The following is a 17,405-nucleotide window of genomic DNA, read 5'->3' as shown; positions in this document are numbered from 1 at the left end:
ATACTTTCCCCTACCATAGATGCACATACCTACTTTCTTCACCCATCAATGGTTTTATGACTAAATTGTTGGGGAAGGGAAAAGAGAAACTGATAAAAATTTTTAGGTTCTTTAAATAATGGCTTTAAATCATTCTTTATTGTTTTCTATAAAAAATTAATCTATTTGAAATATTAATACATTTTCCACTAATGAAAAATAGGGCACTAAAGATAGCAATCATCAGCTTCATCTCACACATTCATTTCTAATCAAGTTTGTCTAAGGAATTATACCAAAGCAGCTAAATGAATGCATGGGTAGTCAGTCACCAGGCCCACCCATATGCCCTCAAGCAACTAATGAGTTATGGGCTTCGTTCTAAAAAAAATGAGCTGAACCACTCAGACATTTATCTCGAGAACTGCAAAAATAAAAACTTCAGCTAATCAGTAGAGAACAAAGAACCCAAAAAGGTTATTAAAGTACTTGTGACACATAGGGGACTGGGGCAGCCATAACAAACTACATGAACAGCAAATAAAGAAGTAGAAATGATACGAAGTAGATGATCACGATGCTGCTCACAAGAGAAAAGAGAATGGAGTAAATGTGTAAGTACCTTCAATAAAATTAATCAACCCCAGAATAGCATGTATTCACGAAGCACTCTCAGTTCCAGTTTTTATGACATATATGGCAATATCTATGGAGCATCATGGAAACTGAACTGTTACTACAAAGCCTCTTTTTTCTAGGGGTAACTTAAGTGAGTCTCTCTTCTTTCTCAGCCCTCCTCTGAAGGAAAGAAGAGAAGAGGGGAGGCTCCAGAGAGGAAAAGTGAGCATAAAAAGCTATAATTAAGACACACAGATCTAAAATAATTACTTACTCCAAAGCAATGCTTCATGGACTGATAGAGTTTGTTATCTGTCTACAACTAAATAAGTACAGAAATTGAGAGTAAACATATAAAAACTTTTAAGGCAATTAACACTAATTTTATGCCTGCTGAATATAATAATAGTCTGGTCCTGTGGTTAGTATAATTTTCTCCATTTTTCTAAATAATTAATTTATATTGTATATTTTTTAAATGTCAGTCCATGACATATTGAAAAAAAGTTTTTTGCCAAAGCACAGGTAAGCAGCAGTGGTCTAGATACCATTCCTGGATAGTTGTTGGAACAAAGAGATGCCCTAAGAAAAAGTTGTAACAAATCTATGACTATATTTATTGTAGGGAGATTATTTATGACATGCCCAATTATAAAAGGTTGCTCCATTCAGGAAAAAAGTTCAGGAAAAGCTGTGCCAGGAAAATTCTTCCATCTTAGAGATAAAAAATGTGATAGCCTTTCTGCCATATTTATTTAGTGGCCTATAAACAGCTACATAACACTATACTACAGCCCTCTGTTTAATTTTCTCTTCCCCTTTGGACTGAGTTTCTTGAAGTCAGAGATTATTTCTCACCTCTATATCATCAGAACCCAGCACAATATCACAGAGCCTAACAACTATTTGGGTTATTTTTTGTTTTTCTTTCTTTTTTTTTTTTTGCATGGGAAAGGCATGAACACAGGTCTACAGAAGGAAAGATATCAGGATCTCATCAGTACCTATGGTTAAGTTACAAGCACTGACTCTAGGAACCACTTACCTTTCTAATCACTGTAGGTTACTTAATTCTCATAATCCTATAAAATAGCTAACAATTTTCATTTCATAGATGAGGAAAATTAAACTTAATAAAGCTAAGTAATCTGCTCTAGGTCACACAGCTTGTAAAACAACAGAGACCCACTAAACTGACACATCCATATCCTTTTCTATCCTCTAGGCCACTGAAACATCTACTGCATGAATGTATAAATTAATGTAGAAATTTACTTATATAGACTATTTTTCAGCTATATAGAAACTATTTTGATTTAGTGATTTTATGAATAAAGTAAAACTGAAATCTCTGAGAGTAAACCAATTCTAATTCAATAGATTAAAATATGAACATACATGGTCTTTTTTTCCCACATTTAGAAGTAGTAAAAAAAAAAAAAAAAAGGGTTACTGAAAAATCCAGCAATCTATCTCATTTAAATAAAATATTACTTCTGTTTAATTCTAGACTATTTTATCCAAGAAGAAACATACACTACTACCTTTCTGGTAGAGTTATTTACTATTACATTTTCTAAATATGCTGCAAATGAAATGACTGGAAATCCTAAAAAGCTGCTCCAAGATAAAGTTCAGGAATTAATGAAAACAAATTAGTAAATTCTTCTTATAAATATAAGGCTTATAAATAAGCTCAATAACAAACAATTATTGGAGCAATTAAGGAAACTCAGCTGAATATACAGTCTTAAAAAGTATTAATTATGCATGTATTCTATTAAGCAATGTTAAACATTAATAAATGTTAACTAAATTCCTTTAAGATAGACTCACACTACTTTACAAAAATTATAATCTAATAAGCCTACTTTACAACCCTTGCTCTTTTTGTCTACTTTATCAACAGCTACAATTGAAAAGTTCTAGAAAGTGAGAGACCTGATAAAATTTCCCAGGACACAAACTGTTACATTCCTGAGAAACTGTAACATAAATACACATCCACTAAGGCTCCATTAGAGAACATTTCACTGGCTAATCTAAGTCCTTTAAAAGTTTTACTTAATTTTAGTATTTCTCACTAGATCTCTCAAGTGTATTAAAAGGAAAGTTCAGAAATATTTTTGATGGCAGGGGCCTATATTGATATAAGAAATTTTACCTGATTTCTATGGTTTTTTGTAGCTCGGTAAAAGTGAATGGCATCTCATCTAGGTCAACTGCTGCAATAAAGATACAGATTCCCCATAGCTCCTTTTTCCTTTGAACATAACCTTCCTGGGTACAAAAAAAAAAAAAAAAAAAAAAAATTTTCATTAATCATTCACACACTGAATATCATATTAAAATTGTATTACATGATAATTCTTATTCAATATACACTTGTTTTTAAATCTTTATGATGGCATATACTTTAGAACATTTAATTTTACACTAATAAAAAACACTAATTTTATATTGTAAGGCAAAACAAATTACTAAAAAGACTGAAAAGTTAAATTGCAACTTACTGTGAAAAATTTAGGGGTCAGTCAATTCTTTGAAGTAAATATTTTCATTTTTAAATAATCCAATGTCATCAGAGCCAACTTAAAAGATTTTCGAGTCCGTAACATAAACTGTTTTTAAAAAAAACAAGGGGGCAGCCCCGGTGGCGCAGCGGTTTAGCGCCGCCTGCAGCCCGGGACGTGATCCTGGAGACCTGGGATCGAGTCCCACATCGGGCTCCCTGCATGGGGCCTGCTTCTCCCCTGGCCTGGGTCTCTGCCTCTCTCTCTCTCTCTCTCTCTCTCTCTCTCTCGCTCGCTCTGTGTCTCTCATGAATAAATAAAAAAAATTAAATCTTTAAAAAATAAAAATAAAAAAACAAGGCTACTTTCTTACATGATTATCCTCCTTTTGCTTTGATTCACTCATTTTTTAAAAAGACTTATTCATTTAGAGAGAGCATGCACATGAGCAGGGGGAAGGGAAGAGGAAGAGAGAGATTCCTCAAGCAGCCTCCCAGCTGAGCACAGAGCCTGACAGGGCTTAATCCTAGGATCCTGAGATCATAACTTTTGAGCAAAATCAAGAGTAGGACACTTAAACTTACTGAGCCACCCACCCAAGTGCTCTTGATTCATTCATTTTTTTAATCAATCTATGGACTCAAGTATTTGTGAAATTCATATCCCTCAGTGCAATAATTACCTTCTTTGTGAAATGAAAATAATACATATCTCACTTGGTAAATGCGATTATACATATAAGGCCCTAACCATAATGCCTGGCATATAATTAGTACTTGATGAGTGATGGCTATGATTATTATTAGAATACTCTTTCATTATCATTATAATACCTCTTCCCCTAAAAATATGTATTACTTTCTAAATATGTAAGTTTTATAGATAAAATTTGATTCCATTAAATTGAAAACAAAAGAAATACAAAATTATCTGATATTCTATTACAAAATTGGAACTATTTGGTTACTCTTAATTGGAGGTTACATACAATAGAGCTGAAAAGTATGTGATGCAAATTTACATTGTTTTGAAATTTCAATTATATATAAGGTTTAAGAAAATAATTATTCTGGGGCTTCTGGGTGGCTCAATTAAGCAGCCGACTCTTGGTTTCAGTTCAGGTCATGATCTCAGGGTCCTGGAATCAAGCCCTGTGCCTGGCTCTGAGTGCAGCAGGATTGTCTCTCTCCCTCTCCCTCTGCTCTCCTCCCCCACTAGCTCACAGTCTCTCTCTCTCTCTAAAATAAACATATAAATTTTTTAAAAATTTATTCTAGATTATCAAATTTTACTAATAAAAAGTTTATCATTATCCAACTCTAAACTTTTCCTTAATTTTAGCTACTTGGAAAATATTTTTTAAGTTTTTATTTTAATTCCAGTATAGCTAACATACAAAGTTATATTTATATTACTTTCAAGTATACAATATAGAGATTCAAAACTTCCATACATACCCTGTGTTCATCACAAGCACACTCCTTAATCTACATCACCTATTTCTCCCCCTCCCTCTACTCCCCACCTCTCTGGCAACCATCAGTTTGTTCTCTATAGTTAAGAGTCTGTTTCTTGGTTGTCTCTCTTTTTTTCTTTGCCTGTTTGTTTTGTTTCTTAAATTCCACAATATGCAGAAATCTGTTGCATTTCTCTACAAATCTTTTAAGACTTACAACTATACACCCACTAAAATGATTTAATTAAAAAGAGTGACAATACCAAACGTTAATGAGGATGTAGAGCAAGAAATAAACATTGCTGGTGAAAGTGTAAAATGTGGTACAAACAGTATGAAAAACAAGATTGGCATCTTACAAAGTTAAGTATATACTTTCTGTAACACTTAGCAATACCACTCCCAGATATTTATACCCAAGAGAAATGGAAACTTCGTACATGAATCTTAACAGCAGGTTCAATCATACAAACCAAAACCTAGAAAAAACCCAATATCCAAAACCAAGTAAACAGATAAACTGTGGTATATCCATATAATGGAACATTATTAACAATAAAAAAGAAAAGTACTAATAAACACAACATAGATAAATCTCAAAATTATTACATGAAGAAAAAGAAGCCAGAGAAAACAGGGTACATCCTATAATACTGTTTCGTTTTGTACAAAATTCTTAAAAAGGCAAAATTAATCTTTAATGGCAAAAAGTAGATCAGTGGCTGCCTATAAACAGGAATGGAGGTGTTTGGGGAATGATTACAAAGGAGAAGGAGCAAACTTTCTGGAGTAATAAAAATTTTATGTCTTACTTACTGGTAGTCATTACATGGTTAAATGCATTTGTCAAAACTTATTGAACTATTCACTCAAAACTGGGTGACTTTAGTGTCTGTAAATTATGCTTCAATACATTTGATTCTTGAAACCATATTACATAATGTACTACTTCTGAAAATGAACAAAGTATACATAGCTTGACTGTTACAATGACTAGTAAATATATTTTAATAAAATGAATACCAACTTTTGTATATGTGTTTAATACGGTCAATTTTTCAGAAACTACTAAGATGCAAAAAGTTGTTTGTCATAATAAGTTACCCCACACTACATTACTTCTTAAATTTTGTGCTTATGTTTTTGGCTTGCTTCTTTGCTCTGAAGCAGCTACCTGCTCTCAATACGTCTACTTTCAGCCATTGTAGTATTTTTTTACCTGTTTAAAAAGTTGAGAAATTAAGTAACTAAAGTTGTTAAAATGGAGAACATTGCTTATTTTTTAAAAACAACAGATTTTACTAGGACATAGCCAACACACGATTCAACACAAGCTCATGTGAAATGATAAAATGCCTAAATGAAATGTTGTATAAATAAGTTCTGATTTTTAAGGATCTAAGGAACTTTAGAACTTTCCTATGAGCAAAATGTATGACCTTTATTTCAGATGACTTATAAAGCTTGCTGTTGTTGCTGTTGTTGTTCTAGCTGCATTCCAATTAACTCGTTTTGGATAAAGTATTGTTTCTTCTTGATACAAATTTATCTATGGAAGAAAAATAAATGTTCCTTCTAAACTTCAGACTATTAAATATTAAATATTTCCCTGGGCCAAAGGCAAGCGCTCAACCACTGGGCCACCCAGGGATCCCCCCAGAATAGGATTTTGTAGTTGATTCTAATCTTTCTGGGTTTGTAAATTTTTTGCATCTTGGTAGCATCCAGGTATAGATAGATAAGTGTTTTACAAAAATTTTCACCTGGTCTGGGACTTGTATTTTCATTTTCTCAAACAATATTATTTCAAAAAGTGTAAGTTATTAATTTTAATGAGCTCAATTTATTATTTTTTTTATGGATCATGCTTTCAGTGCTATTATCTTTGAAATTTCTGACTAATCAAAGGTCAAAGATTACCTATGTCATCTCCTACAAGTTTAGGTCTCTAATTCAAGTTAACTTTTATAAGTGGTACAAGGTAGGGATTAAAGTTAATTTTTTATATACGGATAACCAGTTGCTCCAACATCACTTTATGAGAGGAATATCCTTCCTACTCTGGTTTACCTTCAAACCTCTGCATACAAAGACTGATGAGCATATATGTGTGGACCCCATTTCCGGATTCTCTGATCTGTTCTACTGACCTGCTTATCTTTCTTTCCACCAAGGCTGTATACAATCTCTTGATTTTTTTTTTAAAGATTTTATTTATTCATGAGACACGGAGAGAGAGAGAGAGAGAGAGAGAGAGAGAAAGAGAGAGAGAGAGAGAAAGGGGCAGAGACCCAGGCAGAGGGAGAAGAGGCTCCATGCAGGGAGCCCGACGTGGGACTCGATCCCGGGTCTCCAGGATCATGCCCTGGGCTGAAGGCGGCACTAAACCGCTGAGCCACTGGGGCTGCCCTACAATCTCTTGATTAATGTAGTTTTATATATTTTGTTCTCTTTTAGTTTGGTTCAAGATTTTTCCATCTGAAAAGGTCACCTGACTCACCTTTCATTGTGCAGATTAAGAAATTAAAGACTAGAGCTGGGACTTGTGCAACCCAGTCAATGCCACAGACCTAAAACCCAAGTTTCCTGACACTCAGTTTAGTATTGCTCCATTTCTTTGAGAGTATTTTCTTATTAGATTTCAACATTAATGTTCTTAACATTTTCATTACTGAAATCCTTAATCTTAGCACTGCACCTGGGTTCTGTATTCTTAACTATTTTTTTATTATATATTCTTGATTTCTATTTTATTGAGACGGTTAAAGAATCATAATACCTAAAGCCTCAACATTCTTTTCCACATTAAATACTTTCTAATTCCATATCTCCAGTCTCCTTCAAAATGTCTCTGCATCTTCATCTCTAAATTCCTCTTCTCTTCTGATTTTTACAAATGGACACTCTCCTCCAATCTCAAATGAACAACTCTAATGCCTTCCTACCTCCTACTTTTGATCGCACTGGCTCTCATCTCCTTTAAGACCTCACTTATCCATCACTCCCTCTACCTTTTATAATTTCTCTAACAGTTTTGCTTCCAAAAGCTTCTTTCCCTTTGGTTACTTAAATAAGCCCATATCGGGATCCCTGGGTGGCGCAGCGGTTTGGCGCCTGCCTTTGGCCCAGGGCACGATCCTGGAGACCCGGGATCGAATCCCACGTCGGGCTCCCGGTGCATGGAGCCTGCTTCTCCCTCTGCCTATGTCTCTGCCTCTCTCTCTCTCTCTCTCTCTCTCTCTGACTGTCATAAATAAATTAAAAAATTAAGCAAAGATGGAGCTGCTTTAAAAATGAATGAATAAATAAATAAATAAATAAATAAATAAATAAATAAATAAGCAAGCCCGTATCACCTTAGAACAAAAAAATAACCCATCTATCACTGGACCTTATCAAGTTACTGTCCTCTTTCCACATGTAAACCTCTCACTTTCTCACTATTCACACACACAGTTACCACACACACTCGCACAGGACACGCATAGTACATCCACTGAACACATACTTTAACTAGCCTCTGCTAAGGTTATTCTCTAAGTCTTCAAAGATCTCTGTCTTTCCAAACTAAATAGTCTTTGTTAGGTTTCTTCCACAAAGACCTCTATGTAACATCTGATACTGCTGCAATGAAACTTTTTCCCTTAGCTTTTAAAACATTCTAACATCCTCATTCTCCTTTTTTCTCTCTCAGAATTTTTTCAGTATTTCCTAACTCCAAAGACTTTTTTCCACCACATTCTATTTTTCTCAGCAATCTCATTTACTTCCATAGCAACCCCTATGACTTCCATACAAATGATTAGTGATCTTACTTTGCCTTCCAGCCCTGATTGCTTTCTCAAGATCCACCGCTTATTTTTCAATGGTAATTTACAACCTAAAATCTGTAACCAATGTGTTTTCTTGAAAATTTAGTTGAGAATTATGAAAAGAGCTTAGAACAGGATCTTAAAAATGGTTAAAACAGAGAAGAACTCTTACCCAGTCAAAAGAATTACCAAAAAGAAATACTAAAACATGAAGAGAATAAATGGGCAAGGACAAGAAGTCTGCAAAAGAAAAAGTGGCACTTTCCAACAATCATATTTTGAAATGACTGAACCTCAAAATAGTAACAACTGAAAGACATTTTGATAATATCCATCAAGATTCTTAAGAGTTGGGGATCCCTGGGTGGCTCAGTGCTTTAGCGCCTGCCTTTGGCCCAGGGCGCGATCCTGGAGTCCCGGGATCGAGTCCCATGTCAGGCTCCCGGCATGGAGCCTGCTTCTCCCTCTGTCTGTGTCTCTGCCTCTCTCTCTCTCTCTCTCTCTCTCTCTGTGTGTGTGTGTGTCTATCATGAATAAATAAATAAATAAATATTAAAAAAAAAGATTCTTAAGAGTTCAGTTTTAATCTAAGAATTTATCCAACGAAAATACCTGGAGAACTGAATCAAGATTTAGTGTAACACAACACAGGAGTCAAGGGAAACAAGTAAAACTTAACTACTGAGACTTCATAAAGATAAAACATAGCACACAGCACTGGAAACAATCAACAAAACTAAAAGGAAGCCTCTGGAATAAGAGAAGACATTTGCAAATGACATATCTGATGAAGAGTTAGTGCCCATAATCTATAAAGAACTTATCAAACTCAACACCCATAAAATAAATAATCCAGTTGAAGAATGGACAGAAAACACGTGACTACTTTCCAAAGAAGACATCCAGATGGCTTACAGGCACACAAAAAGATGTTCAACATCACTCATCATCAGGGAAAATACAAACCAAAGCTACGATGAAATACACACCTGTCAGGATGGCTAAAATCAACAACACAAGGAACAACAGGTGTTGGCAAAGATGCAGAGAAAGAGGAACTCTCTTGCAATGTTTGTGAGAATATAAACTGGTGCAGCCACTGTGAAAAACAGCATGGAAGTTCCTCAAAAAATAAAAAATGTAACTACCCTACGAGCCAGTAATTGCACTACTAGGTATTTACCCAAAAGACACAAAAATACAGATTCCAAGGGGTATACACACCCTGATGGCAGCATAGCCAAACTATGGTGAAAGCCCAAATGTCCATCAACTGATGAATGAATAAAGAAAGAAAGAAGATGTGGTATATACACACACACACGAATATTATTCAGCCATCAAACAATGAAATTTGCCATTTACAACAACATAGAGCTAGAGTGTATTTGCTAAGCAAAATAAGTCAGAAAAGACAAACACCACATGATCACACTCATATGTGGAATTTAATAAAGAAAACAGATGAACATGGGGGGGGAAGGAGAGAGGAAAACAAACCATAAGAGACTCTTAATAACAATAGAAAACTGAGGGTTGATGGAGGGAGGTGGGTGAAGGATGAGCTAGATGGGTGATGGGTATTAAAGAGGGCACATGGTGTTGTATGTTAAGTAATGAATCAATAAATTCTACTCCCGAAAGCAATAGTGCACTGTATGTTAAATAACTAAAATATAAATAAAAACCAGAAAAAGATTTAGTGTAATAGAGGTTTAAAAATTATTTATAAGGGCAGCCCCAGTGGCTCAGCGGTTTGGTGTGGCCTTCAGTCTGGGGCCTGATCCTGGAGACCAGGAATTGAGTCCAACGTCAGGGTCCCTGCACGGAGCCTGCTTCTCCCTCTGCCTGGGTCTCTGCCTCTCTCAGTCAGTCTCTCTCTCTCTCTCTTTCTCTCTCTCTCTCCTCTCATGAATTAATAAATAAAATAAAATAAATAAAATCTTTAAAAAATTATTTATAATAGCAAAAAGAATGGGGAAAACCTAAACATCTTAAAATAGGATATTTAAATGAGTTATGATGGACCTATATTACACAATGATACAAAACCCTTAATGCATTTTAAAGATTATAAGGACATGGGAAAATATCAAAGATATGTTAAGAGAAAAAAAAGACACCAAAACACAAAATTCTGAGTATATTTTAACTCAATTTTGTGAAAACTTTTAAAAAGGAAAAGCAAAAATATATCAAAATGTTAATTATTATCTCTATATGTCAGGATTACAAATGGTTTTCATTTTCTTTATTAATCCTAGATACATTTTCTAAATTGCCTATAATTATAATAGGAAAAGTCAATCAACTAAAAAGCACTACATTAATGCAAAGCAATAAAGGGAAAATTAGGAATAATGAGAAAAATCTTAAAGATACTAAAACCTTAATCACATATATTATAGTTTAAATCAAAACCTACAATCAATACTTGAAGAAGCTACCTATTAAGGTAGCATTTAGTTTCACTCACTTGAATACCCTAATGATAACCCCCAGTTGATGACATTACTTGATACCTTAAAATGCACTAACTTACAAAAGAGCTCCACCATGTGGTAACACAAATCATCTTGGAGGCATCAGAAAATTCTCTTACTATTCATGTTATCATAACTTAGCATGAATTTAAATTCAATTTTAAAAGTTAAAAATACTAGCCATGACCAAGATGAAAATAAACCACAAGAAATATGCTTTCAGGGCACCTGGGTGGCTCAGTTGGTTAAGCATCTAACTTTGGCTCAGGTCGTGATCTCAGGTTCCTGAGATCAGGAGAGTCAGGCTCCACACTCAGTGGGGAGTCGCTTCTTCCTCTCCCTCTGCCCCTCTCCCTACTTGTGCGCACACACACATGTACGCTATCTCAAATAAATAAGAATCTTAAAAAATATATGCTTTCTAACTCAGGGTCAAAAGGACACATGCTTACTCTTGACTCACAGGATTGTAAAGAGTGATTAGTAGTAAGGTTACAAAGTAAATATATTACAGAAATATATTAGAGGAATAGAGGGGATAAGTTGTTTTTATCTTCTACTCTTGGATTTCCTCCTCACCAAGGTTATATGTGGGAACCAAAGGGATAACAGACTAAAATGTCAGAAAATCCCACTTCCCTCACTTGTGTAATATTGGCTGACAGCAGTTAAAGTACATTCTTTGGTGTACTCAGAAACAGTAAAAGTCAAGAGTGGCATAACCAAGAAGAGGAATGCGAAAACTACCTTTACTTGTACTCAATCATATTTTTGATACAACCCACAGGAGTAAACAACAGGCAAATCAGCCATACAGTTACCCAATGGCCTTGTGAGGAGAAAGCAGACTCTACTACCAGAAAAATAAGTACCTAGCAAGTTCAGATTTACCTGGCCCACTGCCCATGAGATGAGGCTCCCTCCCTTAAGAACTTCTACAGAGGGATCCCTGGGTGGCGCAGCGGTTTGGCGCCTGCCTTTGGCCCAGGGAGACCTGGGATTGGATCCCACATCCGGCTCCCGGTGCATGGAGCCTGCTTCTCCCTCTGCCTGTGTCTCTGCCTCTCTCTCTCTATCTGTGACTATTAAATAAATAAAAATTAAAAAAAAAAAAAACTTTTACAGAGCTCAGCGGATAAGAATATCTGAACACTTAATGGAACTGTGATTTATGTATTTATCCATTTCTTAATTAGTCCATAAACATCTGGAGTGCAAAACAATTATACCTAATTCACTGCTGTACCCCCAAGAGCTTAGTAACTAACTTAGCACTAACTTGGTGTTAAATGCGTATTTTTTTTTAAAAAAGCAGTATTAATAGCCATACTCCAATATAAAACAATAGCTTTTTTGTCTTCATCTCTTTTTTTCCTTTAGTATACTCAAAAAAAAAAAAAAAAAAAAAGCAGCAACTCAATAAGGGAAGACAACTGGTTCTACTATAGTTTCTTCAACTTCCACTCACACATTGATAACTAATGAGTATTAGCAAGAGTAATGCATGGAAAGAAATAATACTACAAACTTATGTTCTAAACAGGTGATACATAACTGAAGTGGAACTTAGTTTCTGGTCAAGCTTTCTGCTTTGTTTATTGAATCAAAGGCCCAAAGATGATCCACCCAAGAAGATACAACCACATAAGAAAGAAAACTGCTACCAAACTCAAACAGCCACTAATTAACTGGCTTTTCTGTAAAAGATCTATGAAACTGGTATCTACCATTCTTCTTTTTTTTTTTTTTTTTTTTTTTAGTTTTTTATTTATTTATTCATGATAGTCACACACACACAGAGAGAGAGGCAGAGACACAGGCAGAGGGAGAAGCAGGCTCCATGCACCGGGAGCCCGACGTGGGATTCGATCCCGGGTCTCCAGGATCGCGCCCTGGGCCAAAGGCAGGCGCTAAACCGCTGCGCCACCCAGGGATCCCCGGTATCTACCATTCTTAGAAACAAGGTTGAAAAACACTGAGGAGACAGGTCATTCCTACAACTCAGATTGAATTTTATCTATAGATAAAAGGTATCTTTCAAAGTTTGCATGCCAATTCCTTCTACCAATATTACAGATATTACTTGAAAAAAGGGGAAACATCAATAATGAGTAAATGAGTTGGCAATAAAATAAAAGAATCCCAAGTCGGAAGGGAACTGAAAGAGATCATTGATCATCAAAGTCCTGTGGTCTGGGAATTTTTAGGGTTCCAAGTCATAAATGATAATCTTTGGCAAATTTTCCAATATTTAAAAAAATTAAGAAAACCCATATGTTTACTTTCAACAAAGCCTCAGTTAATAAAATAGCCATCCAGTTACATAATGCCCTTGTGAGGAGGGCCCTTGGTAGAATGGGCATTTGTCACTTTTGTTAGAATTCAATGCAGCATAGTAATACAATTCACCATTATGTTGATAAAAAGCATTGACTGCCAGCTTTTATGTCTTGAATAAAACCAGGAAAAATAAACTTAATAAAAAAAGTTTGGTAGGCTTTCTGAAACAGAGGGGAAGCTAAGAATGAATGGTAGTTTTGAATGCAATATAATTCTGATTCAACTACTCTTAAAAAAATAGTATATGATGAGAAAATCAAGGCATATATAAAAGAGAAATTAAAACAGGAATAGGATTAAGAATGTTTGATAAAATAATTCACTTCAAAACTCTCCTAAATACCTAGGTCTTATAGAAATTTGGTTGTCTGTTTATAGTATATATAGAACAAATAGAAAAAACTACCAATCTAACATCAGTAATTATGAATATTACGGCTTTAAAATTATGATACATATAAATAAAGAAAAATATAAATTCACTGATACATTATTTAACCATTTATTTCCATTTTAGTATATGTGCTGCCAAAGTGAGCATTTAACCATTTATTTCAAAGCAACACCTGATAACCTAGCACACTTGGAAGGCCATAACAATCTCAACGGTCATTTCAATCCTATGGAAGATTATTTTATGTTGCTGGTATCTATTCCTAATAGGTGGGATGAAATTCAGATCTGGTTCTCTGTTGGGGGGGGTGGTAATTTTTTTTGAAGATTTGTTTATTCATTTGAAAGAGCGAGCACCCAAGTGGGAGGAGCTGAAGGAGAGGGGGAGAGAATCTGAAGCAGACTCTGAGCTGAGTGCAGAGCCCCAAGCAGGGCGTGATCTCGCAACCGAGATTACCACCCCAGTCAAAACCAAGAGTCAGTGGCTTAACTGACTGCGCCACCCAGGCACCCTGTGCTTTGGGGGTAACTTTCTAAAAGTAAATACATTACGGTTGGTTTGCAGTAATTTGTATCCCAAAATATACTAGAAAGGATTTTTTTCTTAAAGCTTAACAAAATTATATGTAATAAAAATAAGGGAAAAAATCCAAAATATATGGCTAAGGAACTTGGACATTTTGGGAAGTGTAAATCTGGACATTATTCTCTAATCCATTTAATTAATTCAATAAATATTTATTAAATGCCTACTAAGCAATAAGGATTTTAACTGCATCAGTAAATAACATAAGCATTCTTATTTCCTGGAGCTAACATTTTAGGGGGAGGAGAAAGACAATAAATAAAAATCAGAATAAATAAGTAAATTATACATTATGTTATAAAAAGTGGATAGAAAATTTCAGGGAGAAGTGTGGGCAGATTACAGTATTAAACAGGATAGTAGATCTCATTAGAAGAGTGAGATTTAGCGAAGACTTTTATTCTATGAACAAAGATATAATCTATTAAATTTTGACCCAGTGGTTCCACTTCTACAGTCTACACTACAGAAATCTTACTTATGCATTAAATGTAAATATGAGGATATTCACTGCAGTGGTTTGTAGTATCAAATACTAAAAAATTAAACTAAATCTTTACCAACAGGGGAGTACGTAAGTAAATTCTATGTCCATACGATGGAAAATACATCCACCAAAAATGTCAAGCTAAATACAGAGAGTGAGGTGCTTTTCAACATACATTGCTACATGACAAAAGCAAAGTACAGAACAATGCAAAAACCAGAAACCTTTATTGGTTGCTTCTGGAGGGAAAAAGTATGTAGCTGAGGGATAGGAATGAGAGAAACTTTTCACTGTTTAACTTTTTTTTTTTAAGATTTATTTATTTATTCATGAGAGACACACAGAGAGAGAGAGAGAGAGGCAGACACAGGCAGAGGGAGAAGCAGACTCCCTGTAGGGAGCCTGATGTGGGATTCGATCCCAGACCCCAGGGTCACGGCCTGAGCTAAAGGCAAGCACTAAACCGCTGAGCCACCCAGGGATCCCCATCACTGTTTAACTTTTATTTCTCTTGACTCACGAACTATATGAATCTATTTCCTATTCCTATAATAATAAATAGTAATTATTTATTTACACTTCTAAAACAATTCATAAGACCTCAATTAGGTAAAATAAAAATCCTTATGTGTATGTGGTGAGGTGGGAGGAGGAAGGAGTAGAGGTACAGAATGAATAAAAACTTATTGTTATTTCTAGAGTGGTAGAAATAGAAGGCAATGGATATTCATGCTTATTACTATAAAATGTGATTTCCTGAAGTTTATTTGACTTTTGAATACATACATTTTCTCTGATAGTTTTTTTTTAATTTTATTTATTTATTCATAGAGACCGAGAGAGAGAGAGAGAGAGAGAGAGAGAGGGGCAGAGACACAGGCAGAGGGAAAAGCAGGCTCCATGCAGGGACCCCGACGTGGGACTCGATCCAGGGTCTCCAGGATCACACCCCGGACCGAAGGCAGCGCTAAACCGCTGAGCCACTGGGGCTGCCCTCTCTGAGAGTTTAACAGCAAAATATACAAATGATGATTTAAAAATAAAAGGAAAGGGACGCCTGGGTGGCTCAGCCGTTGAGCGTCTGCCTTTGGCTCAGGGCGTGATCCTGGAGTCCCAGGATCAAGTCCCACATCAGGCTCCTTGCATGGAACTTGCTTCTCCTCCTTCTGCCTGTGACTCTGCCTCTCTTTCTGTGTCTCTCACGAATAAATAAATAAAATCTTTAAAAAATAAAAAATAGGGGATCCCTGGATGGCTCAGGGGTTTAGTGCCTGCCTTCGGCCCAGGGCATAGGCATAGTCCTGGAGTCCCAGGATCAAGTCCCACATCAGGCTCCCTGCATGGAGCCTGCTTCTCCCTCTGCCTGTGTCTCCGCGCTTCTCTCTCTCTCTCTGTCTCTCATGAATAAATAAATAAAATCTTTAAAAATAAAAAAATAAAAATAAAAAATAAAAGGAAAAATGTTAGTATCTGAAAAACTACCTGCTATATAATGCAGATGTTAGCATCCAAAATAGTAAATAATCAGAAGATTCATAGTGACCACAAAATTAAATAAATTAATTCTCAGACGAGCCTAGCTGCATTCTAAGATGAAGGTTAAATTCCTTGCATCAGTCCGCAGGAAGAAGAAAAAACACTGCTGTAAACAGTACTGGCCAACAGTGAAAATTTTTATGAAGGAAAAGAAATTTAAAAGCAGGTAGCCCAATTATATATTATTATAATAATTATACTATATATAATTATATATTAGACCTATCTGAGTATTTCATGATGAAAGTTCATGACGAACTTTAATAATTGGTATCTGATATACATATCAAGTATAAAGAATTAAGTGGTAGAAAACAAAGAAACAAAGAGTTTAGGAAAGAGAACAGAAAAGTGGAGAAAAATCAATGAAACCAAAAACTTTTTTAAGAGATCACCAAAAGAGAGAAACTTTTAGTTAGACTGACCAAGACAAAAGAAAGAAGGCTTAAATTACCAAAATTATGAATGAAATAAGGACATGAAGACCAACCTTACTGAAGTAAAAAAAATTATAACATGAATGCTTATTAACAACTGCATGCCAACAAACTAGGTAACAGATGAAATGGACAAATTCTATAGCAAGAGACTGAGTATCTCTTAGAACCTCCCACAGAGAAAAGTCTAGGCGCAGATGGCTTCACTGGTGAATTCTACTAAACATTTAAAAAGGAATTAATATCAATTCATCAAATGACTCAAAAAAAAGTCTTAGGAGGGGAAATTTCCCAACTCATTCTGTGAGAGGCCAATATTACCCTGATACTAAAATCAAAGACATTACAAGGAAAGAAAACAGAGATAAAATCTCTTATGAGTATATGCCAAAAATCCTCAACAAAATACTAGCAAACTAAATTCACAAAAATATAAAAAAGATTATACACCACGTTCAAGTAAGACTTATCCTAGAAATGCAATCCTGGTTTAAGATCTGAAAATCAATTAATGTAATATCAACAAGAGGGGGAAAAAAGAACATCATTATATTAAGAGGCACAGAAAATCATCTGGCAAAATCCAAAATCATCTGATAAAACATTTAATGTAAGAGGAAGAAAAGGGAACTTCCTCAACCTGATGAAAGGCATCCAAAAAAAGATCAGGAAAGACAACAATGCCCCCTCTTGCTATTCTATTCACCAAGGTATTGATTCTAGCCAGGGCAGTTAGGGAAGAAAAAGAAATAAAAAGTATTAAGA

At 35.2% G+C, this 17,405-nt stretch overlaps 1 protein-coding gene and 1 long non-coding RNA gene across 2 annotated transcripts in view; one reads left to right on the top strand and one right to left on the bottom strand.

The window, feature by feature from the left end:
• Positions 1–17,405, top strand: part of LOC140608194 (uncharacterized) — a 121,919-nt gene that overhangs the window by 40,613 nt on the left and 63,901 nt on the right. The gene's annotated exons all lie outside the window — the stretch shown is intronic.
• RB1 (RB transcriptional corepressor 1) overlaps positions 1–17,405 on the bottom strand; it is a 145,224-nt gene that overhangs the window by 112,637 nt on the left and 15,182 nt on the right. The window contains exon 3 of the mRNA XM_072783109.1: positions 2,762–2,877. Coding sequence (XP_072639210.1) covers positions 2,762–2,877 — 116 coding nt within the window. The remainder of the gene's footprint in view (positions 1–2,761; positions 2,878–17,405) is intronic.

This window comes from Canis lupus, chromosome 17, assembly GCF_048164855.1.
Source record: "Canis lupus baileyi chromosome 17, mCanLup2.hap1, whole genome shotgun sequence".
Taxonomy (NCBI): domain Eukaryota; kingdom Metazoa; phylum Chordata; class Mammalia; order Carnivora; family Canidae; genus Canis; species Canis lupus.
The sequence above is the reverse complement of the archived record's forward strand: the minus strand, read 5'-3'. Positions and strand labels throughout refer to the sequence as shown.